This window comes from Nuphar pumila, chromosome 1, assembly GCF_984573655.1.
Source record: "Nuphar pumila chromosome 1, dmNupPumi1.hap1.1, whole genome shotgun sequence".
Classification (NCBI taxonomy): Eukaryota; Viridiplantae; Streptophyta; class Magnoliopsida; order Nymphaeales; family Nymphaeaceae; genus Nuphar; species Nuphar pumila.
In genome coordinates, this window is record NC_143249.1 from 178,242,918 (window position 1) to 178,263,583 (window position 20,666).

General features: G+C 41.5%; 2 protein-coding genes across 6 annotated transcripts in view; one reads left to right on the forward strand and one right to left on the reverse strand.

Moving 5' to 3' along the window:
- Positions 1-1,279: 1,279 nt before the first annotated feature.
- LOC149851436 (protein transport protein Sec61 subunit gamma) overlaps positions 1,280-20,666 on the forward strand; it is a 72,475-nt gene continuing 53,088 nt past the window's right edge. For 3 of the 5 annotated variants that reach the window (XR_016430981.1, XR_016430980.1, XR_016430979.1), the window contains exons 1-3: positions 1,280-1,440; positions 1,578-1,693; positions 8,339-8,446. Coding sequence is in view for 1 of the 5 variants with exons in the window: in XM_090000733.1 (XP_089856859.1) it covers positions 1,347-1,440; positions 1,578-1,693 (210 nt within the window). In the remaining 4 variants the exon portion in view is untranslated. Of the gene's footprint in view, positions 1,441-1,577; positions 1,694-8,338; positions 8,584-8,777; positions 8,891-20,666 lie in introns of those variants that run through there. The other 2 variants (XR_016430982.1, XM_090000733.1) reach the window with 2 other exon arrangements.
- Positions 11,112-20,666, reverse strand: part of LOC149851437 (F-box only protein 6-like) — a 53,162-nt gene continuing 43,607 nt past the window's right edge. Inside the window, exon 2 of the mRNA XM_090000722.1 lies at positions 11,112-12,579. Within this exon, the coding sequence (XP_089856848.1) occupies positions 11,361-12,579 (1,219 nt within the window). The 3' untranslated portion in view covers positions 11,112-11,360. The remainder of the gene's footprint in view (positions 12,580-20,666) is intronic.

The window sequence follows — 20,666 nt, forward strand, 5'->3', positions numbered from 1 at the left end:
AGGCTACAGCAAAAGGATGAGTATTTAGTTAATGAAAGTCTACAAATATAATAGACCTTTATTGCCAATGTACCCAAAATGTGAAATACTTCTACATTTATGAATGTCCTCGTACATTTGTGCCTCTTATGCTATTTTTTTTTTTTCAGTACAACCTTTTGGAGGCATTTACAACAATGATTTGCCAAAAATCGTAATGAGCTCAGACTCAACTCGGCTTGTAACCAGCTCAGGAGAGTGAACTCACTGTAGGGATGCATCATGCACCCTTGGTGAGCTGAGCTCTAACAATAGGGATGGCAGTAGACCGGGGCGGGGGTGGGGGGCAAGGTCTCCATCCCCGTCCTGTTTCAAAATCTGAACCTTCATTCTTGCCTCCACCCCCGCACCAAGATGGATTTTAACCTCCACCCCCGCCTCCATCCCCGTTTTATGTCCTCCATCTATGGTCCAAACGGGGTGAGGCGGGGCGGGCCCCTATTTCCCCTCGGTCTATAATCATTCCTTAAAGGATTAGAGGCGGGGAGGAGAAAGGCAGGGATGGGATGGGGTGGGGCGGGGGAAAGCGTAAGTTCATCCCTGCACGAGAATAGATTTTAACCTTCATCCCCGCCTCCATCCCCGTTTCATGCCCTTCATCCCCGGTCCAAACGGGGAGAGGACGGGCGGGGCCTCCGTTGTCCCCCGGTCCACTGCCATTCCTATCTAACAGCTAGGGGTGGCAAAACCTGACATGACCTGCCAACCTGCCTCTTAGGCGGGTTCGGGTTGGGCTTAAACTAACCTGTTTAAGAAATGGGTCGACCTGCCTAACCCGTTTATTAAACAGGTCAGGTTCGTGTTAGGGGTATGCCGACCCGCCAACTCGGCTGACCCATTTAATAAACGGGTTAGGCGGGTGGGTCAACCCGCCAACCTGCCCACCAACCCACCCGCCAACCCGTTTATTAAACGGGTTGTGTCGGGTTACCCGTTTAATAAACTGGTCGGGTTCGTGTTTGCCACAGCCGACCCGTTTAATAAATAGGTCGGGTTCGGGTTGAGGTATGCTGACCCGCCAACCCGACCCGATTGCCACCCTTACTAACAGCCCATGCACGGCTCCTTTGGCTCGTTTACCAGCGAGTCAGAATCCGACTAAACGGGTTCGGATTCGGTTGGTATATCGGATAACAACTGACCCGTTTGACAATGCTCTGGTCTTCCTCGACGGCTTGACTGAGGTGGCATAATTGTAATATATGAACTGCGAGTCTCTGACCCCTTTTCATCTTCATAGAAAACCCTCTCTCTCTCTCTCTCTGTGGAATTGTAGGGTTAGGGTTTGCTCTTTTTCTTTCCTGAGAATGGACGCTGTGGACTCCGTCGTCGATCCCCTGAGGGAGTTTGCCAAGGACAGCGTTCGCCTCGTGAAGAGATGCCACAAGCCTGATCGGAAAGGTTCAGTCTTTTTCTCGATCTGATATTTATTTTTCCTTTTTTCTTCGTTGATAATTGATCCGTTTCTCCCGCTCTTTTCCCGTGCGATTTTGCTGAGATCCTCCCTTTCTTGGTGTTTTTTTTCGTCCCTGGTTCAGAATTCACGAAGGTCGCGTTCCGGACGGCGATCGGGTTCGTCGTCATGGGTTTCGTCGGCTTCTTCGTCAAGCTGATCTTCATCCCAATCAACAACATCATCGTCGGATCTGGTTAGGTATGGTTCGTTATGATCCGATCTCCCGAACTCCTTGTTTGTTTCTGTGATTTCGGCATCTTGATGACTTGATCGAGTGCTTTCGTGTAATTTAGTGGATTCGATTGATCGGTGATGAGTCTATTAGGTATTGTTTTTGTTTTTGTTTGTGTTGTTAGTTGATGTGGTTTGGTCAAGATCTTTTTGGTTTTGATCCGATTGTATTGTTGTTCTAGTTGTGTTGTTCTAAGGAGCTGATGATATTAATGGTTAGCTAATCTATTATTTAGGGGTAGCACCTTGCGAGGTTGAGATGGCCTTTGAACGCTTTGAACCGACTTTGTGAACCGGTAAATGCCGGTATCACATGAACATGCAATTTACGTGATCCATGGTTCGTAAATACCGGTATCACATGATCATGCAATTTATGCGATCCATCTGATATATGATACTTACTTCAGGGATTTTCATCTTAATTTTGTCTGAGATCGCATCGTTTTTTGTTAAATTTCTATGTGATATTACTGCCATGATTGACAAGGAAAATATCTGTAAAGGAATCACATATCCAAGAAGTTTTGTGGGAAAAAATATGATCATGGTCTGACGCTCTCACTTTCTAAACCAACTTTGCTTACTGCATAAAAAATTGTGCGCGTACTAGATCACCATTATAATTAATGTTTGTCTGAAACCAACTTCAGGTCGCGGTGTGAAATTGATATCCAAAGAAGAAGTGCATTTGCATTAACATTTTCTTAGGGGGTTTTTAGTTACAGTTAGTTAGGATGCAAGACTAAGAGAATTTGGGTTTAGCATGTTGCAGGTCTTAAAAAAAAACTGGCAATTGTAAATTTTACCTAAAACATGTGCCGGTTGAAGTGATTTTGTATGGTATAATTGTTTAAAGTTAGAATTAGACCATATCTATCAGTGAAATGGGTAGAGCGATGAACACCTAGTCAACATGTTGATGCCTCAATTCTGAAGCTGTTTAACTTTCTGAACCATGTTTGAGTTTCAGCAGTTTAAACTTGAGATGTGGCTTCAGGTCTGCTTTGATAAGCACTTAAGCTGTACAAATAATGGTGCCAAATATGTAGACATGTAGGTCTTAATTAGATCTGAACCTCCTAACAAAACAAAGTAGACTGGGGCTCATCAGATTGATCAGGAGCTTGTTAGCATGGTGAGGTCTCAATTTAGAAGCTTTTAAAGTTTCACTTTTTTGGCTTGCTGTTGGGGGCTTGATGCAGGGCAGGATGGACCCAGACCCTACTCCAAGACCCGTGACCCAGATCCAGATCCATCAAGAAGAAGACCCGGATCTCGTCTCGGGTCCATGACTGGACCCGAGACCCGGATCCGCCAGCTGAATAGTTAAAACCCTCTCCTAGGGTTTTACGAAAAAAGATCACAGTTTTCTCTGGCAGCAGCCTTATTCTTTAGCAGTTCCTTTTCTTTGCCTTTACCAGTGTTTTTTTTAATTTTTTCTCCTATTGCATTTGTTCCCATAGGTTATCATTCAGTCTAATGTCTTTTATATATTGATTCCATTATTTTCAAATAAAAGAAGCAGGCCCACTGATTTCCAGTGGGCAGTTCTCTCCTTTTCTGAGCATCATTCGACCATACAAAATCCGATCATTGCGATCAGTCTACTGGTGTCTCGCTGCCAGCATCGCCACTGCATCAGTTTGGTATCAGAGCCAGCGCCTTTCCCCTCGTACGCAAGATGGCTTCGAAGGTGAGGGGCGATCCGGCAACGACGATCGAGCAGGAGGATGCCGGCAACGCAGATTCGATGCTGCGGATGATGGAAGTGATGACGAAGATGCAAGAGAACGTGTTGCGTATCAGCCGTGACGTGGCCGGAATATCACGCCGACTTGATGGGGTCGAAGATAGGGTTGCGAGGATCGAATCACCGACAGCGACTCCCACGCCTTCTACACAACAAATGGATCTGATTAGGGGTGGCAGCATGGTCGTCCTCGTGGAAGCGGTGGCTGACGATCCAACCCAACCAGCTGTTCAGGCCGCCGCACCACCAGAAAATGCAGGAAGGGGGCTGCGCAGGTACGCCGACCTCACGTCGCCCCACCCTGAGGTACCGCTGATGCCCTGTGATGGGGTAACCACTCGGTTGGGGGGAGAGGGGGGTCCCAGTGGCCATTTGGGTGTGCCTGCCTGACACCGACCCACGCAGCAGGGGCTGCAGGTCGGGCACGGCACGCGTGGCCCGAGCATGATGCCGGACCAGACTGAAGAGGGGCTCCCCAACTGCAGTTTGGGTGCGCCTTCCTGGCACCGACCCACGCAGCAGGGGTTGCAGGGCGGGCACGGCCCGCGTGGCCCAGCTGTGCTACCCAGTCAGGCAGCCGTCGCACCAGACGTACCTCGGGCGGGGGAGGGTCTGTCGACTTTCCCAGCACCTGTGCGCAGGGGAAATGTCGCAACCCAACCGCAGGTTCGGGGGGCTGATTTTGCTTGGACTGGGCCTGACCTCTCAGGGTCCGGTTTGGATCCTATGTTAATTGGGTCCGGACCTGGTTGTCGAGGACCACCCTTTGGGTTCTCGGGAGCGGGTCCGGGTCTCGCACCCTCCTATTCAGCCTACCCAGTTGGGTTCGGTTCGCAGTTTCCTACAAATCCGACCCAACCCGTTACTTTTGAACCCCAAAATGGATCCTATACCGACCCAAACTTATATCGGACCCGGGCGGAGCTCCAGCTTAATCTTGAGCCGGGTCAAAACCAGACCCATAATCATATGGATCGTGGATTGAGTTCAAACCACGCCTCTTACCCCCACAACTCAATTCCTGATCCAACCTATCCAAATCTGGGTCCGACGAATAGTCTAGGATTAGGCCCGATCCATATCCAGTCGGGCGAATCATCTTAGTCCAATACCAACCCAACCCAACCAGGTACTCGAATCAGAACCAACCCGGTAACCCACCCCAAATCCAAAACCCAATACCATATCCTACCCAATACCATTATCCTAACCCGACCTATAACCCAAACCCATACTATCCAATTCCTACCCACCTAGAGCCCGAGAGCCGACCCATCCTTCCGCATATCGCAGGACCACCTGTCATACCGGTACCCCAACGTCGGACACAGATGGCTCCCGCCCATGGACCAGTCAGACCGAGGCAGATTCAGCAGGGACCGGCGCGACCTGAGCGTCGTCCACACGTCATTGGAGTAGCACAACACCAGCAGCCAGGCGAGCAGAACCGCGATGATAGGGCAGTGTGGGACGATACTTTTTGGGATGAATACCCTGCAGGTTTGGTGGAAGCCCGTCAGCAGAGAGCACCGGAGCGCCCCTCCACGTATGGGGTGAAGTTAGAGCTTGCAGAGTTCGCAGGTCGGTTCGATGCAGAACAATTCTTTGATTGGTCATATGCCGTCCAATTCTTCTTCGACTACCACGATGTCGCCGAACACCGTCGTGTCTCCCTAGCCTCTACTCGGTTGAGAGGCCTAGCACAGACATGGTGGGTTGAGATGCAGCGGTCGAGGGAGCGACAGGGATTAGAGCGTGTACAGACTTGGGAAGAGATGCAGCGGTTGATGCAGTCTAAGTTTGTGCCGTCAGATCACGCCGAGAGAGCCTACAAGGAGTACCTGACCCTGCGTCAAGGCATCAATACTGTGGCGGATTACACTGCGGACTTCCATCGTCTCTCCCTACGAGTGCAAATCGAGGAGACCGCTCGCCAGCAGGTCACGAGGTATATTTCTGGTCTCCGTCCTGCTATTTCTGACGACTTCAGTTGTATCACAGTCGAGACACTGGATCAGGCAAGTAGTTATGCTATGAATGTCGAGGAGAAGCTGAAAAGGAGGCAGGAACATAGGACATCCCGTAGTAATCAGTCCAGTCAACCCAAGTTGAGTTTCCCAACCAGGGGAGCGAGCTCCCCTAGGAAAGAAGACTCAAAGTCCAACCAAGGAGTCGACCCTAGCAAACCCGATCAGTCTGGACCCGCGTACCACACCAGATCCAAGGGTAAGCCCCATGAGTCCATTGTTCGTTGTTTTAGGTCTCAAGAGTTAGGTCATATTGCGTCCAAGTGTCCCACCATGAATAAGAATACTCATCTAGCAGAGGGCATTGTTGAGTCTGCGTCTGATAGTGAGAGCGAGGGTGAGTCGCTTGTTGAGGGGAATGACGAGGTGAAAGTCGTAGAGTTCGATGGCAGCATCGAAAATTTGTTAACCATCCGTCATGTGTTGACCACATCCCGAGAGTCGGCCCCCACGAAATGGTTACGAAATAATATTTTTAGAACCCGGTGTAACTGTGAGGGGCGTGCGTGTGATGTTATCATTGATACTGGAGCGTGCGAGAATATGGTGACCGAGAGTGTCGTGTCCACCTTGAACCTAAAAACCGAAAAATTGTCCCAACCTTATAAAATGGCATGGTTCAAGAAAGACCACGAGGTGCCCATCACCCTGCGTTATCTAGTTCGGTTCTCTATGGGGAAGCATTACCACGATGAAGTGTGGTGTGATGTGGTGCCCATGAGTGCGTGTCACATCCTATTGGGACGTCCCTGGCAGTTTGACCGTAAGACCATCCATAATGGCCGTAGGAATACGTACACATTTGTCTTTCAGGGTCATAGGATAGTTCTCCTTCCCACCAAGGAGACCGGGTTGCCCCGGCTAGCGGGCCTGTTTGACCGATCTTCCCTCCTTGGGCTGCCCAAAACTTGGCACTTTTCTCCTACATCTAAGGTGTCTGATCTATATGCTTACTGTGGAGACAACAAGTCGTCAGAGCCGACTTCTTTCCCACCAGGGGAGAATGATGCAGGGCAGGATGGACCCAGACCCTACTCCAAGACCCGTGACCCAGATCCAGATCCATCAAGAAGAAGACCCGGATCTCGTCTCGGGTCCATGACTGGACCCGAGACCCGGATCCGCCAGCTGAATAGTTAAAACCCTCTCCTAGGGTTTTACGAAAAAAGATCACAGTTTTCTCTGGCAGCAGCCTTATTCTTTAGCAGTTCCTTTTCTTTGCCTTTACCAGTGTTTTTTTTAATTTTTTCTCCTATTGCATTTGTTCCCTTAGGTTATCATTCAGTCTAATGTCTTTTATATATTGATTCCATTATTTTCAAATAAAAGAATCTGGCCCACTGATTTCCAGTGGGCAGTTCTCTCCTTTTCTGAGCATCATTCGACCATACAAAATCTGATCATTGCTATCAGTCGACTGGTGTCTCGCTGCCAGCATCGCCACTGCATCAGGGCTTATCCATTGTTTCTGTATGCAACTTAGTTTCAGCTTGAAAGCATCTCATATGCACCTTATTCTTCAGTTTAACAAATCGAGTTGATCTACTGATGGCTATTTGTTGGAGTTCGATGCCAAAGTTTAATATTTGATCATCGTTTGGAATTTCCTGGTATTCCTTTCATTGTTCAAAAGATTTTTTACAAGGATGTATCTGTGCATTAGTCCTGTGTAGGTTTTTTTTTAATGGTGAACAGAAAGCCGTCTTTTCTTTTGCTTCTTAAAAATTTTTCCCCCTTCAGTTCATGGACATTGTATAAACTAGATCCACATAGCATGTAAATTGAAATTAGCTTGATAGAGATGCTAAGCACCGACCGAGCATGGACCGGGATAGATCAGCTATTATGGACAAAAGATTAAAAAAAAAAAATGCATGCTGGAGCCCCCTAGCAGAGGAATTAAATCAACAAATAATTTCATATTTTTGGCTCCAAGGGCATTGGATCATGTTCAGTATCCACCAAAGTAAAGGCGGGAGCATCTTGTAAAAGGTGATCCAAGCATCTGATCTCATGCTACTTCACTGGTGTTTAACTCATTAAATATAAAGGTGGTTCTGAATTAGGAATAAACTATAAAAAATGCTATTGATTTTTCTTCTTCAGTCCGAGGGGCACTATGATAGCTAGCCCCAAAGGGGTTTGGCGTAGTGAGATGGGGCCTAGGCTTCTAGGCAGGCGGTGGCGACTCCCTGGTGGCAAGGGGTAAGCCCACAGAGTTGTACGCTGCCAGGACAGTGACCGTAAGTATGGCAGACAGAGTCAGCGCGGCTAGGTCTCTGATCCTGTGGGCGGTTTCTCCATGTAAATATTAAAAGAAAAGATGACTGATTTAGCTTCTTGAGGGGTTCTGCTTGTGTCATAAATTTACCAACTGATTCAGCTTCTGGAGGTTCTGCTTATGTAAATTTACCAATGAAAATACCTTGAGGATAAAACCGAGCCGATTGAGCGATGCTTGGAGCTGCGATAGTAAAGGCCATTTAAAAGGAATATGCAAGAATTCTTCTTTTCTTTGGACATAGAAAGGACAATAATATAGAGCACAGAGAGAGAGGGAGCAATTGTAACATATGCTCAACTATTTTGAAATTCTTGCCATTAATCGGTGCATGCAATTCATAGCATCTGATCTGAAGTGTTTATGATAAATTCTGTATTTTGTATTCTTTATTATTCTGCTTTGCTCCTTGGTGGTACTGTGAATTTCTTTGCCTTTTCTTTCCCTTCAAAATAAATAACATAAATTAGCCGGTGTCAACATGTGAGTGGCTAGCTATTTTTCCTTCAAAGTTGGTTGTCCGTTTATTGTCTCTTAATTTATGATGGCAGGTAGAACCGACAAAGTTTTTTGGTGATGGATTTCATATCCGAGCAACTTTTGTAGTGTTTGGAAGAGAAGGATGGAGAAGTCGGACTACTTAAAGCTCTAATACTTCAGTAAATTGTTCATCAAACTTACGCATTTAAACTGTGACATATGGCCTGACCAAGTTCTCTAGTTTTCAAGCTTTGTGGTTATTTTTTATGTATTGCTCACTCTTTTTCTCATAATTTTGAGATGTCTGCTTTGAAAAGTTTCATCTGATTATAAATACTCGCTATGAGTATGAGAGAGAGAGAGAAAGAGAGTCTCTTGGTTATGGCTGGTGCACACACTAGTCTCCTGCCTTGCTTCCGTTGTGTCTTTTGTGGTGGCTGGGTGGGTAGTCCTCTATTTTAATTTCGCTGTCACAGAATCGTCCTAGCCATTGTTGGTGATTCCATGCAGGCTTGCAGAAAAAACAAGGTTTGGATGTGGAGTTTGGCACCCACAATAGTTGAATCTGCTGAACAGGCTTGGGATATCTTTTCTTTGACATGTTTGAGCTCGCTGTGTAACGGGTAGGCCTGAAATGCGCAGACTCGTAGATCTCGTGGTGAAAATGTCATGCCTTTCTTTTGGTCTGTTGGGCTTGCCATTGTTTTTTTACTTTCTATGAAAAAAAGGCCCAAGCTGGCGAGGTACAACGAGAATGACTAATGCGCCCTTACTTGCAAGCATGAGAAACCAAATCGCTGGCTGGACTGATAACGCCTTTCACCATATCACTCTTTTGTTTCGTGCAATTTTCATGAGAAAATGTTGAGCTGACAACTCTTTTCCTTCTTTTACCATCATGAGAAACAAACACCAAGGCATGATGGTAGGAAAGTGCTATACTAGCACAAGTTGACTCCAGTTTTTCCCACCATGTCACTTTTCATGTTCTAATCTTTTCATGCCTCCCTATAAAAACATTCTTATGAAAAGGCTGAGCTGGTAGAAATTTTTAGAAATCTGTGCTCTAAAATTTGTTATATAAAAAAAAACAAAGGGCGGAAACATCGTTCATAAACCAGATTACTCAGTTGTAAGCACTTTCTTATTAATCCACTCTGGTCCAATTACCCAGTTTTTAGCACTTTCAGTGGATAAGGACCCCCACTGGTTTGGGTGTTCATAAACCAGATTCAAGTTCGACTTGAGATCAGAAAATGGGTACAATTTCTAAACACGATCTGGTTTTATCTGCTTTGTAACCACTTGAAGCTGTACTTGAACCTGTCGGCAATATATTATCCGAAGAATTTGCAATATCTTCAGAATACCATCTATTTTAAAGTATCATGATTTTATTGCAATAAAAACATAATAGTCACTTTTTGAAGTATTTTTTATAGTCTTCTTTATGATCATATATTTTTATTTTTTATATAGTTGGTATTTTCTCAGGACTGGGGAAAATCATTATTTTTAAAATTTATTGTAATTTGTCATAAGATTTTACCTCTCTTAAGGTTTCCTCGACACAGATTTGTTGCATTGCCTGGCACATCAACCTGGGTCTAGCTGGGTGCAATCCAGACCCGACCCATTGGCAGCACTATTACAAGCTAAAACAAAGTTGACTTATAGTTTCCTCTAATCAAGAAGTGGGTTTTTTTTCTGATTTTGAGGTCAATTACTAAGAGTAATTGATGTTTAAAGTTCCAAATTGTGAACTTCTGACTTGAAACAAAGTTGCGATTTGATGTCATAACCTCAATAACCTTTATCTAGACCAGGCTGGGAAACGAGATGAGCAGCTTGCTGTTCGGCTCAGCTCATGAATTGAGCTCGGCTGAGCTGAGCTACGAGCCAGTTCGTTTAGGTAAATGAGCCGAGCACAAAAAGCCCAGTTCGTATAGGCTTGTTTTACATGTTATATTATTATTATTATTATATATATATAATATTCATAATATAAGTATGTTTTATACATTATTAAGCTTTAAAAACACTTAAAAATGATTTTTTTAGAAAACGAGCCAGTTCGTGGCGAGCTCACAAACCAAGTCCGAGCAAGGGTATACCCTTAACAAGCTGAGCCTGAACAGCCCCAGCAAAGCTTTTTCGGTTCGTTTACCAGCCCTACCAGGCATCACTTGGGCAGGTTGTCCATTGTTAGGTAGGGAAAAATTTGAAAAAGAGAAAAGGAAACAAGGAACAGTTTCACTGACCAACATTGAAATTGTTGATTATGTCAATAAATTTCCCTCCCAAGAGTTTAGTTTCATTGCCATTGATCATCAGCAAGATAAATAAGCTGTATACCGATATACTATTGCCTTGGAAGTCGATGGTTACTTTTAATTGGACCTACAGGCAAGAATACACCCATCAAACTCTATTTACGAATTTGTCATGCAAAGCAGACAGAGGACCCAGAGGGAAGAAAACAAAATAAACCAGCTTTGTTATCTTGTTTGCTTATGTACATATCCATTTTGAAGGCCCATATCAACAATGAATGCAAGAAAAAAGACCGCCAACATCAAACTTCAAAACTGATAAAGCCAGCCAGAGTTTCAAACCGCAGAAGACAGGCAGGCTGAAAGAAACAAAATGTCGAAACTTCATGGTTTCAATCTAGAAAATCAGTCCAATATGAGTGATGCTTGATTTCGGTGACTGTAAATTAACATTGTAGCCAAGTACTCTCATCATATAAATTTTAGTTAACATTAGGACCTACCTCTAAGTTGAGAAAAAAAATACTCAGCTAAGTAATCATCAAGCAGCAGAAAACTGTCAAAAACATACTTTTTACTCCCAAGGGTAGCATATTAGCTTTGAAACTATGTTGCATTCATATTAAGATTTTTCATACAACAGTAAGTAGATGTTCAGCACCAGCACCAGCACCACCATTGCTGCATCTCTAGGAAAAATTTGCTTCAAAGACGGCTTACAATCTATAAGGTATGAACTGTAAAAGGTTACCCTCCAATGAAGGATCAAAATGTGAAATCAGACATCAAAAAAAGGTGAAATCAGACGGGTCAAATCGAATCAGGCAGAAGCAGTTATACATGGCACAAATGAAGTACCACAAGCCATCCACTGCCGCTTCCGGCCATGGGGAAGCATGCATCCTGGCACCTTATGCCATTTTTTGCTTGATATATTATAAAGGACCAGTCGGTTCATCTGCTTAGAGCGCAATGACAACAAAAGCAGGCTCCTGTTACCCAAGCATGTCATACGCACTTCCTTGCCATAGAACTCTAAGCACATCATATTTGGCATTCTGTCAACCTCCTTCCACAAGAGAGTCATCTTCTGGAGCTCCCATATGCATACGCATGTGGCAGCATTCTTGCTCAGCAAGCCCACGAGCATAATACGGCCACTGCACTCTGCGAGTGTGTGGTCGTTTGAGTGGGGCGGAAGTGGTATGCTGAACTGCCTCCACACATGGCTCTCCATGTTGTACGAGACAAGACCATCTGGGTTAGTATGCATGAAATACAACACTGGGCCGATAGAAACAGTCTGAGAGCAGAAGTTCAAGTCAAGAGGAAGCTTGATATAAGAAGGCAAGCTTCCTGGACGAGTCCAACTGTTGCATACAGAATCATAGACCTCATAATCTCCATTAGTTTCTAACCACATGATCTTGTATCCATTACTGGTAGATTCTCCTATCAGAGTCATCCCAACTGCGATACGTGACCAATCACGAGCAGATCTAGAAGGCAAAGTCTTGAAATCCTGTGTGAGGGGATTGCAGACAAAGAAGTTCCTGTGCCCAATATCGAGAAAGCAAACCAGGCCACCAGCTGAAGCCACTGGAAGAATGATTCCCTTTGCTGGGAATGAAGGCATGGAAGGGTGATGCCATTTATTCAGCAAAGGATTGTACATGGCTCCACTGTTGGTGTTCTCATGAGTTATGGTGTAAAACCAAGGATAGGGTTGCTGGACTTGTACACACTGCTGTGAGAAACTATGCGATAACAGCAAGGAATTCCACTTGCGACATACAGCACGGAAGCGGAAAAAGGTGGCAACAGGCAATCTTGCAATAACAACCTCAAACAAATCCTCTGGAAATTCTTTCCAGATATGCTCTTCCATGACTATCTCATGGTTCTTGTTATCTTTGCGAGATTTCTTGGAGGGCAGGCATTTTGCTTCACCCAGCTTCATGGTGTCAGACTTCATTCCTTCTATGACACTGTAGTGATCATCATTGCTGGAACCACTATCCAGGTCAATGAAACACCATCTGCACAGAAGGCCAATCTACACAGTTGATCCTCGGTTTGAGGCAAGGGCTCTTGGGGAATCATACTATAGCAGAACAGTTCAACAGTAGCAGACAAATATTGGAAGCATACAATCTCAAAGCAGATCCTTAGAACTAGAGATTCAAACAGGGAATATAATTTCTCATGAAACAAGTAACTTAATGAACTGTAGAAGTGAAAGATTTATTGATTTCATAGAAAACAGTTTGATACGGAAAGAACACAAGAATAGATAGAACCTACTTAACCTACTCACAGATGACCAAGAAATAGATCCAAAAGGATCAAAACCACCAACAACCATATCACCAAGCGTATTCTTAAATTCCATTATTTTTCAGGTCATATTCCTGAAAAGCTAAGCAGTGCTGAGAAAAACAGTAATAGCAATCAACAGTGACTTCCAAACTTCTGAAAACAAGGGTTCTTCTCTGAAAGGCCCTTCCTCTAGCACCCAAAACTAATACAGCCACTTCAATGAAAACACAATATAAGCTATTGCCTACCCATTTCAATTGAACAACTTCAGTAATTTTCTCAATGTACATCCAGGGATTAGTTATTCATGTCAAGAAACGCCTGGATGGAGGCATTAGAAATGATGGTCAACAGATGGAAAAAGTTCATCCAGTTTATCTAAGCCAGGTTTCCACTGCCTGGCACATTAAATGCTCTTCTTGTAAACTTGTTCCACTTGTCACATATCCTAATAAATTGTTGTCATCCATACTCATCACAAATTTTGAACATTAGCAGAGATTAAAGCAAATTCATGACCAGCTGGCAAGTCAGCTCACAAATAAATGAAAGCCTCAATGTGGACACAAGCCTAGGCCACAAAGGAGCTAAAATTTTGCATAACAATGCAAAATCAGAAACGTAAGAGAAGGTAGAGAAATAAGTTAGAATAAAACATATTTATAAGAAGAACGATGTGCTGTAAAAGCTTTATACATGATAGACAATGATGAAATGCCAAACTACAAACTGACAAACCTACACATTAGTCACATTATTAATCATGACAACAGCTTAGCAATTAATCTATGATGCTAAAAAGTCAAAAGGTTATTTAAAAACCACAGGCTTTGAGAAATTAAAAAGAATAAGAATAAAAACCACACAAAACCAACCAATTAAGTAATCAATAATGATGAAATAAAATAAGGTCGTTGACAGAACATAAACTAAGTCAGATTATCCAAATGGTTAATGGTTTATCATATAATATTAACGAAAAATATCTCAAAATGCTAATTATTGTTTGTGAACAGTTAAATAATGTAACACCCCATTTCCCTCCTGATATTTGTGTGCAACTCCCAATTAATTACTCTCAGATCACCAACTAACTTTTTCTTTGCCACATGTTTTTTTAATCGATAATTAGAATATATAAGTAAAAAAAGGAGATTAAGACTTCAATAAAATGATTAATTGGCTATAATCTGCTTGAATAATTTTCCAGAAAAACTGAGTTCTATGATTGGAATGGTGAAGCCAAAAATTTCTTAGATGATTCTGTCCAACCAAATGGGATCAAAGAACAATTTTTCTAGAAGACAGGATGAAAACGGGTGTCGGACACGACGGGTCTTAAAAAACTAGACACTTGGACACGGCCATATATCCCAATCATCTCCACTGCTGAAAAGCCGATTCAACTGTAAGAAGATGAGTCCTTGTATCACCACCAATCGAAACTTCAAATAGCTCCAACCAAAGATCACTCACAGGAACCACAAAGGTTCATTCAAAATACCCAAAAAAGGGTATGCAATAACAAGAGAAAAAAAATATTTTATTGATTGGGAATCACCCTCAAGAAATACATTAATTGTAAGGGGGCAAGGCCCCATATTTATACACACAGTAAAAGGCTAGAGGAGGGAGTCCAACGACTCTTTGTTTTTTGACTTAAGTCAAAAAGTTGACTAGTCAAAAGGCTAAAAATGTAAAAAATAAAAAAGTAAAAGTCCTATTCTAACTAAAATAAAGAAAAGGATAATTCCTAATTAGCCTAGGTTATTACATATTATTTAATATATTAGATACATTTTAACACCCCCCCTCAAACTTTACGGGGAGATGACGGAAAGTTTGCCAAGAAGAAACATGAAGCGAGGGGCCGGAAGAGCTTTAGTGAAGAAGTCCGCCAACTGATATTCTGAAGTGACATATGGAAGAGCAATAGTTCCTCGCAAGAATTCGTCACGGACATAGTGACAATCCATTTCGATATGTTTTGTACGCTCATGAAAAGTATGATTGCTCGCAATATAGATGGCACTCTTGTTGTCGCAACATAGCTTTGAGGCTTCGGTGATATCAACTCCCATGTCTTTAAGCAAACTGCGAAGCCATACAAGTTCCATTGTCGTGGTTGCCATAGCCCGGTACTCAGCTTCAGTGGATGATAGTGAAACTTTCTGCTGCTTCTTGCATCGCCAGGCAATCAAAGAGTCTCCTAGAAAAACACAAAAACCAGTAGTTGAGACTCGATCATTAGGATTACCTCCCCAATCTGCATCAGTATAAGCAAGAAGATTCAAGGAAGAAGAAGAGGATAGAAATAGCCCTTTATTGATGGTATTCCGAATATAGCGGATGATTCGGAGAACAGCACTCATATGCACAGTTGTAGGAGCATGCTGAAATTGGCTAACAGAGTGAACCGCATGAGTGATATCTGGTCTGGTGATGGTTAAATAGGTAAGAGACCCAATGAGTTGTTTGTAAGGTGTAGGATCTTCCAGAAGAACCCCATCCTCCAACCGCAATTTGGCATTAATAACCTCGGGAGTCTCTATTTTCTTATCATCAGAAATCCCAGACTTAGAACATATATCTGCAACAAGCTTCATCTGTGACAAAATATATCCTCTAGGAGAATATGCAACTTCAATTCCAAGAAAATATCTGAGAAAACCTAAGTCAGACATATCAAAATTATTTTTTAACATATTTTTAACATTAATAATACTATTTTGATCATTCCCAGTGATAATCATATCATCAACATAAAGCAACAAAATTATGATACTAGAACCTGCATGTTTAACAAAAAGAGCAGTGTCAGTATAACAAGAGTGAAATCCTAACTTTATCATGATATCACTGAAACGATCATACCAAGCCTTAGGAGCTTGTTTAAGGCCATATAATGCCTTCAAAAGCCGAAGAGTTTGACCTTGCTTAATATTTATTCCGGGTGGCGGATCCATATAAACTTCTTCACTTAAACTTTCATTTAAAAAAGCATTTTTTACGTCAAGTTGATAAATAGGCCATTTTTTGGTTGATGCAACAGCTATTAAAGTCCTAACACTGGTCATTCGAGCTACGGGAGCGAATGTTTCTTCGTAATCAATGCCATATTCTTGGGAGTATCCCTTAGCAACTAATCTAGCTTTATATCGTTCTAAAGAGCCATCGCTTTTAGTTTTAATTTTGAAGACCCAGCGACAACCAATAGGTTTTTTGTGTGAGGGTAGATTAACTATTTCCCAAGTATTGGCCTTTTTTAGCGCATTAAGTTCAACTTGCATTGCTTCAACCCAATGAGGTATAGATTTAGCTTGATTATAGTGTGCCGGTTCAAAATAAGAGTGTAAGGTTATTAAACATGCCCGATAGTTGGGAGTTAAGGAATCATAGGATACAAACCTATTTGGGGGTATTGATATTCTAGAAGAAAGCCTAACTTGTGGTTCCTTAGAAATTTGAGAGTATTTTTCGAGGGCACTAATAGGATTTTCTTGATTTCTTCTTGAGTAAACATTTATACTGGTATCGCTATCATGAACATTTATATTAGAATCACTATCATTTAAGGGTGTTATGTCAAGAGGGGATACCTCACGAGAATCATTAATGTTTTCAAGAAAATCTTCTTGTATGTCATCAATAAGATCATATAAGAATATATAGTCAATTTCATTTGTTTCTTCTAGTTTATCAAAACCATTTTCTTCTTCTAGAAATGTTACATCTTTTGAAATATATAATTTATCATTCTTAAAATCATAACATCTATACCCTTTTTTATTTTCACCATATCCTAAAAAAACACATTCAATTGCTTTTGGAGATAACTTATCCCTTTTGTGTGATAGGACAAAACATTTGCAACCAAAAATCCGAAGACGATTGAAATCGGGTGAAAATTTAAAGAGTTTTTCATAGGGAGAAGCATTTAACTTAGAAGAGGGCATTCTATTGATTAGATAGGTTGAGGTTAAGACAGCTTCGGCCCAAAACTTTTTTGGAATATTCTTAGAAATAAGTAATGTTCTAGCGGTTTCAATAATGTGCCTATGTTTCCTTTCCGCTAGGCCATTTTGTTGGGGAGTCCTAGGACATGACTTTTGATGGCAAATGTCATTTTGGGTTAAATAGTTTTGGAATTCGTGAGATAAGTATTCGCCACCGGAATCGGATCTTAAAATAGATATGTTATTTTGAAATTGATTTTGAACCTTTTTATGAAAATCTTTAAAGAAAGTAAATACTTCCGATTTATGACTAAGGAAATAAATCCAAACATACCGAGTAAAATCATCAATAAACGTAACATAATATGAATAACCTCCTTTAGACATAACCGAAGAAGGCCCCCAAACATCCGAATGCACCAATTCAAAAGGCCTTGATGAAAGAAAAGTTCTAGTTGGAAATGGAATAGACTTCATTTTCCAAAAATGCAATCTTTGCAATTAATTTCTTTTTCCTTACAAAATTTGTTTCCAAAAGGAAAGAGATACATTTTGGAATAACTTGGATGACCAAGTCTTTTATGCCAAGTTTTCATGTTTTTTTCTTGGACATAAGAACAAAAAAAGTTTGTAGGGAGATCAAGATGGTCCATATAATAGAGGTCTCCCTTTCTATGGCCTTGCCCAATCCGCTTCCCGGACCGGAGATCCTGCACAAAGCAACTATTAGATGAGAAAGATATTTCACATCCATGGTCGGCAATTTGAGAAACCGAAAATAGGTTTAAATTTAGTTTAGGAACAACTCTTACTTTTGGAACACAAAAATTTTGTGAATCTTTAAAAGAGCCAATACTTGAAATTTTTAAAAAGGTTTCATCGGCCGTAGAGACACAAGAGTCCTTTGAATTGGTGCAAACATCAATAAGTGCATTTTCATGAGGGGTCATATGAAAAGAAGCTCCGGAGTCAAGGATCCAAGAATACGTACCGGGTGAAGATGATGAAGCAATAGCCGCACCCGATGTGGAAGAAGAAACTTTTAGCATTTGTTGGAGAGCCATAGATATTTGTCCAAGAGTTTCTTTGATGTCATTGTTCTTGCCTTCATCTTCTTTGGTGGTGGTTTCCTCAAGAGAAGCCACTTTAGGCTTGAAGGTTCCAATAAGCTTAGGACAAGCGGGTCTAATGTGACCCGGCTCATTGCAATAATGACAAACAATCATTTTTCTTCCTCCATTGTAGTTTCCTTGTTTCCCAAAATGAGGAGGCTTATAGGTTCTAACATTATTACCCGGTTTGGATACGGCAAGGACTTCATCAACATGCTTACTCATGCCAAGCCTTGTCTCCTCTTGAGTGATTTCGGCAATAGCATCCTCAATAGGAGGAAAAATAGATCTATGGAGAAGTGAAGATCTCACTTGCTCAAATTCGGGACGTAGCCCAAAAAGAAATTGAAACAATCGCTCTTGTTCCATTTGTTTTTGCCTTAAATCAATATCTTCCATAGAAACCCATTTTGGCTCCAAGAGAGCCAATTCATCCCATAGTGGGTTTAAAGCACTATAATAGTCTTGAATGCTAGAATCACCTTGCTTGGTGGTTCTAATCTTTTCTTGCAAGAAGTATGTTCTTGCAAGATCCTTTTGGGTATACATACCCTTCATAAAGGACCAAGCCTCATTAGCTCTACGAAATTTAGCTATATTAGCACATACCTTAGCGCAAGGATTTTTGCGTGATTGCTTTCCCAATCTTCCACTTCCTTTTGATGACTTTCAATGGCCTTGAGGCGAGCATCTCCTTCAAGAGCCTTTTCTTGACCTTCTTCAATCTTCGTGAGCATAAGCTTAGGTTTCAGAACGGAACCCATGACAAAACCCCAAAGCTTCTTCCCTTTGAGATTATTTTCCATTGCCGATGCCCACATCATATAATTCTTTCCATTGAGCTTGAAAGAAAGGTCAATCTTTGTCTCTATGATGTTGCCAAGAAGTGAGAAGATATCTACTAGATATGAAAAACACGAACCACACCTTTCCTTCAAGAATCGAGTGGCTCTGATACCATGTAATGAGATATTGCGGAAATATAAAGAGTGCATGCAAGCACTTACAACAATGAATAAAAGAGACAATATCACAAGTCCACAAAGGGACAATACAAGCACAAGCCTTTAAGAAGGCAACAATATAAAAAGCCTCTTATTGAGAAGAGAGAAAGCTCTCAAGAATGAAAAATATACAAGGGGATCACCCCTATTTATACAAAAGGGAGAGGAGAGAAGAGGAGGCAAAATGCCTCAAAAGGGGAGCCCAAAAGGGGGCTCCCATGGAGTCGTTGGGAGCCCCTTTTTGTTATTTAAAAAATACAGAAATTAAAAGGAAAAAAAGAAAAAAGAAAAATACATTTTAAAGAAAACTGAAAATAGTTGTTTTCTAAAACAACTATGTGAAATTACAAAACTACCCCTATCGGGTATTTTGTAATATACAGAATATATATATATATATATATATTAGATACATTTTAACAATTTATACACACAGTAAAAGGCTAGAGGAGGGAGTCCAACGACTCTTTGTTTTTTGACTTAAGTCAAAAAGTTGACTAGTCAAAAGGCTAAAAATGTAAAAAATAAAAAAGTAAAAGTCCTATTCTAACTAAAATAAAGAAAAGGATAATTCCTAATTAGCCTAGGTTATTACATATTATTTAACATCAATAAACAAGAGGGGTGTTATCTCTTCAAACCATCTATATCGCTGAGTCAGAGGATTCCACAAAACAAGAAGAGCTCTCTCTCTCTTTCTCTCTCTCTCTCTCAAGGATAGGGAGAAGTGAGTTGTTTGGGGCTCTCACAGGGTAAAGAGTGTGGTTTCTCAGGGTAAAGAATATTGAATGGGTTCGTTGCAGCACTAAATCTGGAGCTTATAAAATCATATGATAGCGACTCTTAAGCATTTAGCATCGTGGTTGGTATCTAATGAGTAGATTGATGCTGGCATTGAGTGAAGCAGAGGAGGGGGATTTGATATTATCCTGACGTCCACAGTGAGATATCCATCTCCAGTCATAAAGAGTTTGTGGTTCATCACATTTTTCATCTTTGAAGCAGAAAATTTCTGCATTTATTCTTCGTTTTGCTCTTGTTGCAAAGTTTTTTGTTTCAGAGCCCTATGGATAGTAAAATGTATTTTTATTAAACTCTGAACTTTTTATCATGAGCAATACATTTCAATTCTGAGGTCTATGGATTAATTGATTAAATACATCAATATTATTATTCAGAACAATACCACTGATCTATTTCTGTTCCATAATGTACCATCACATCAACATTTTTTTTCGATAACCGAGCTGGGGGAATAGGGCAAATAGCGTTCAGCCAACCCAAACAGGGAGGCCTGTTCATATTCCACCTCAACTGTGACTTAAAGGTGCAAATGGGTTAGATTCGGATCGGATCTTGTCAGATCCAAATTTAAAATGAAAATGGTAGATTCGATTCCGGATCTGAATCCAAAGCTTAGATTGAATCCGAATTCGAAATACATGTGGTAATGTAATGAAGTGGATTGAATCCGATGAATATGCAAGAACACACACCTCAATCAAGTGGGAACACTTCATTGAATAATCACACCACCCACACGGGTCAAATGAGAAAGTATATTGCATAGAAAACTCTCTTGAAAAAGAGATGCAATAATACAAAGGCCATGAGGCCTATTTATAATACAAGAGGCTAAAGGGGGCAACTGTTAAAAATAAAATTGTATTCAAATACCCGATAAAGGTATTTTTGTCTTTTATTATATAGTATAGTCCACTAGGGACTGAAATGT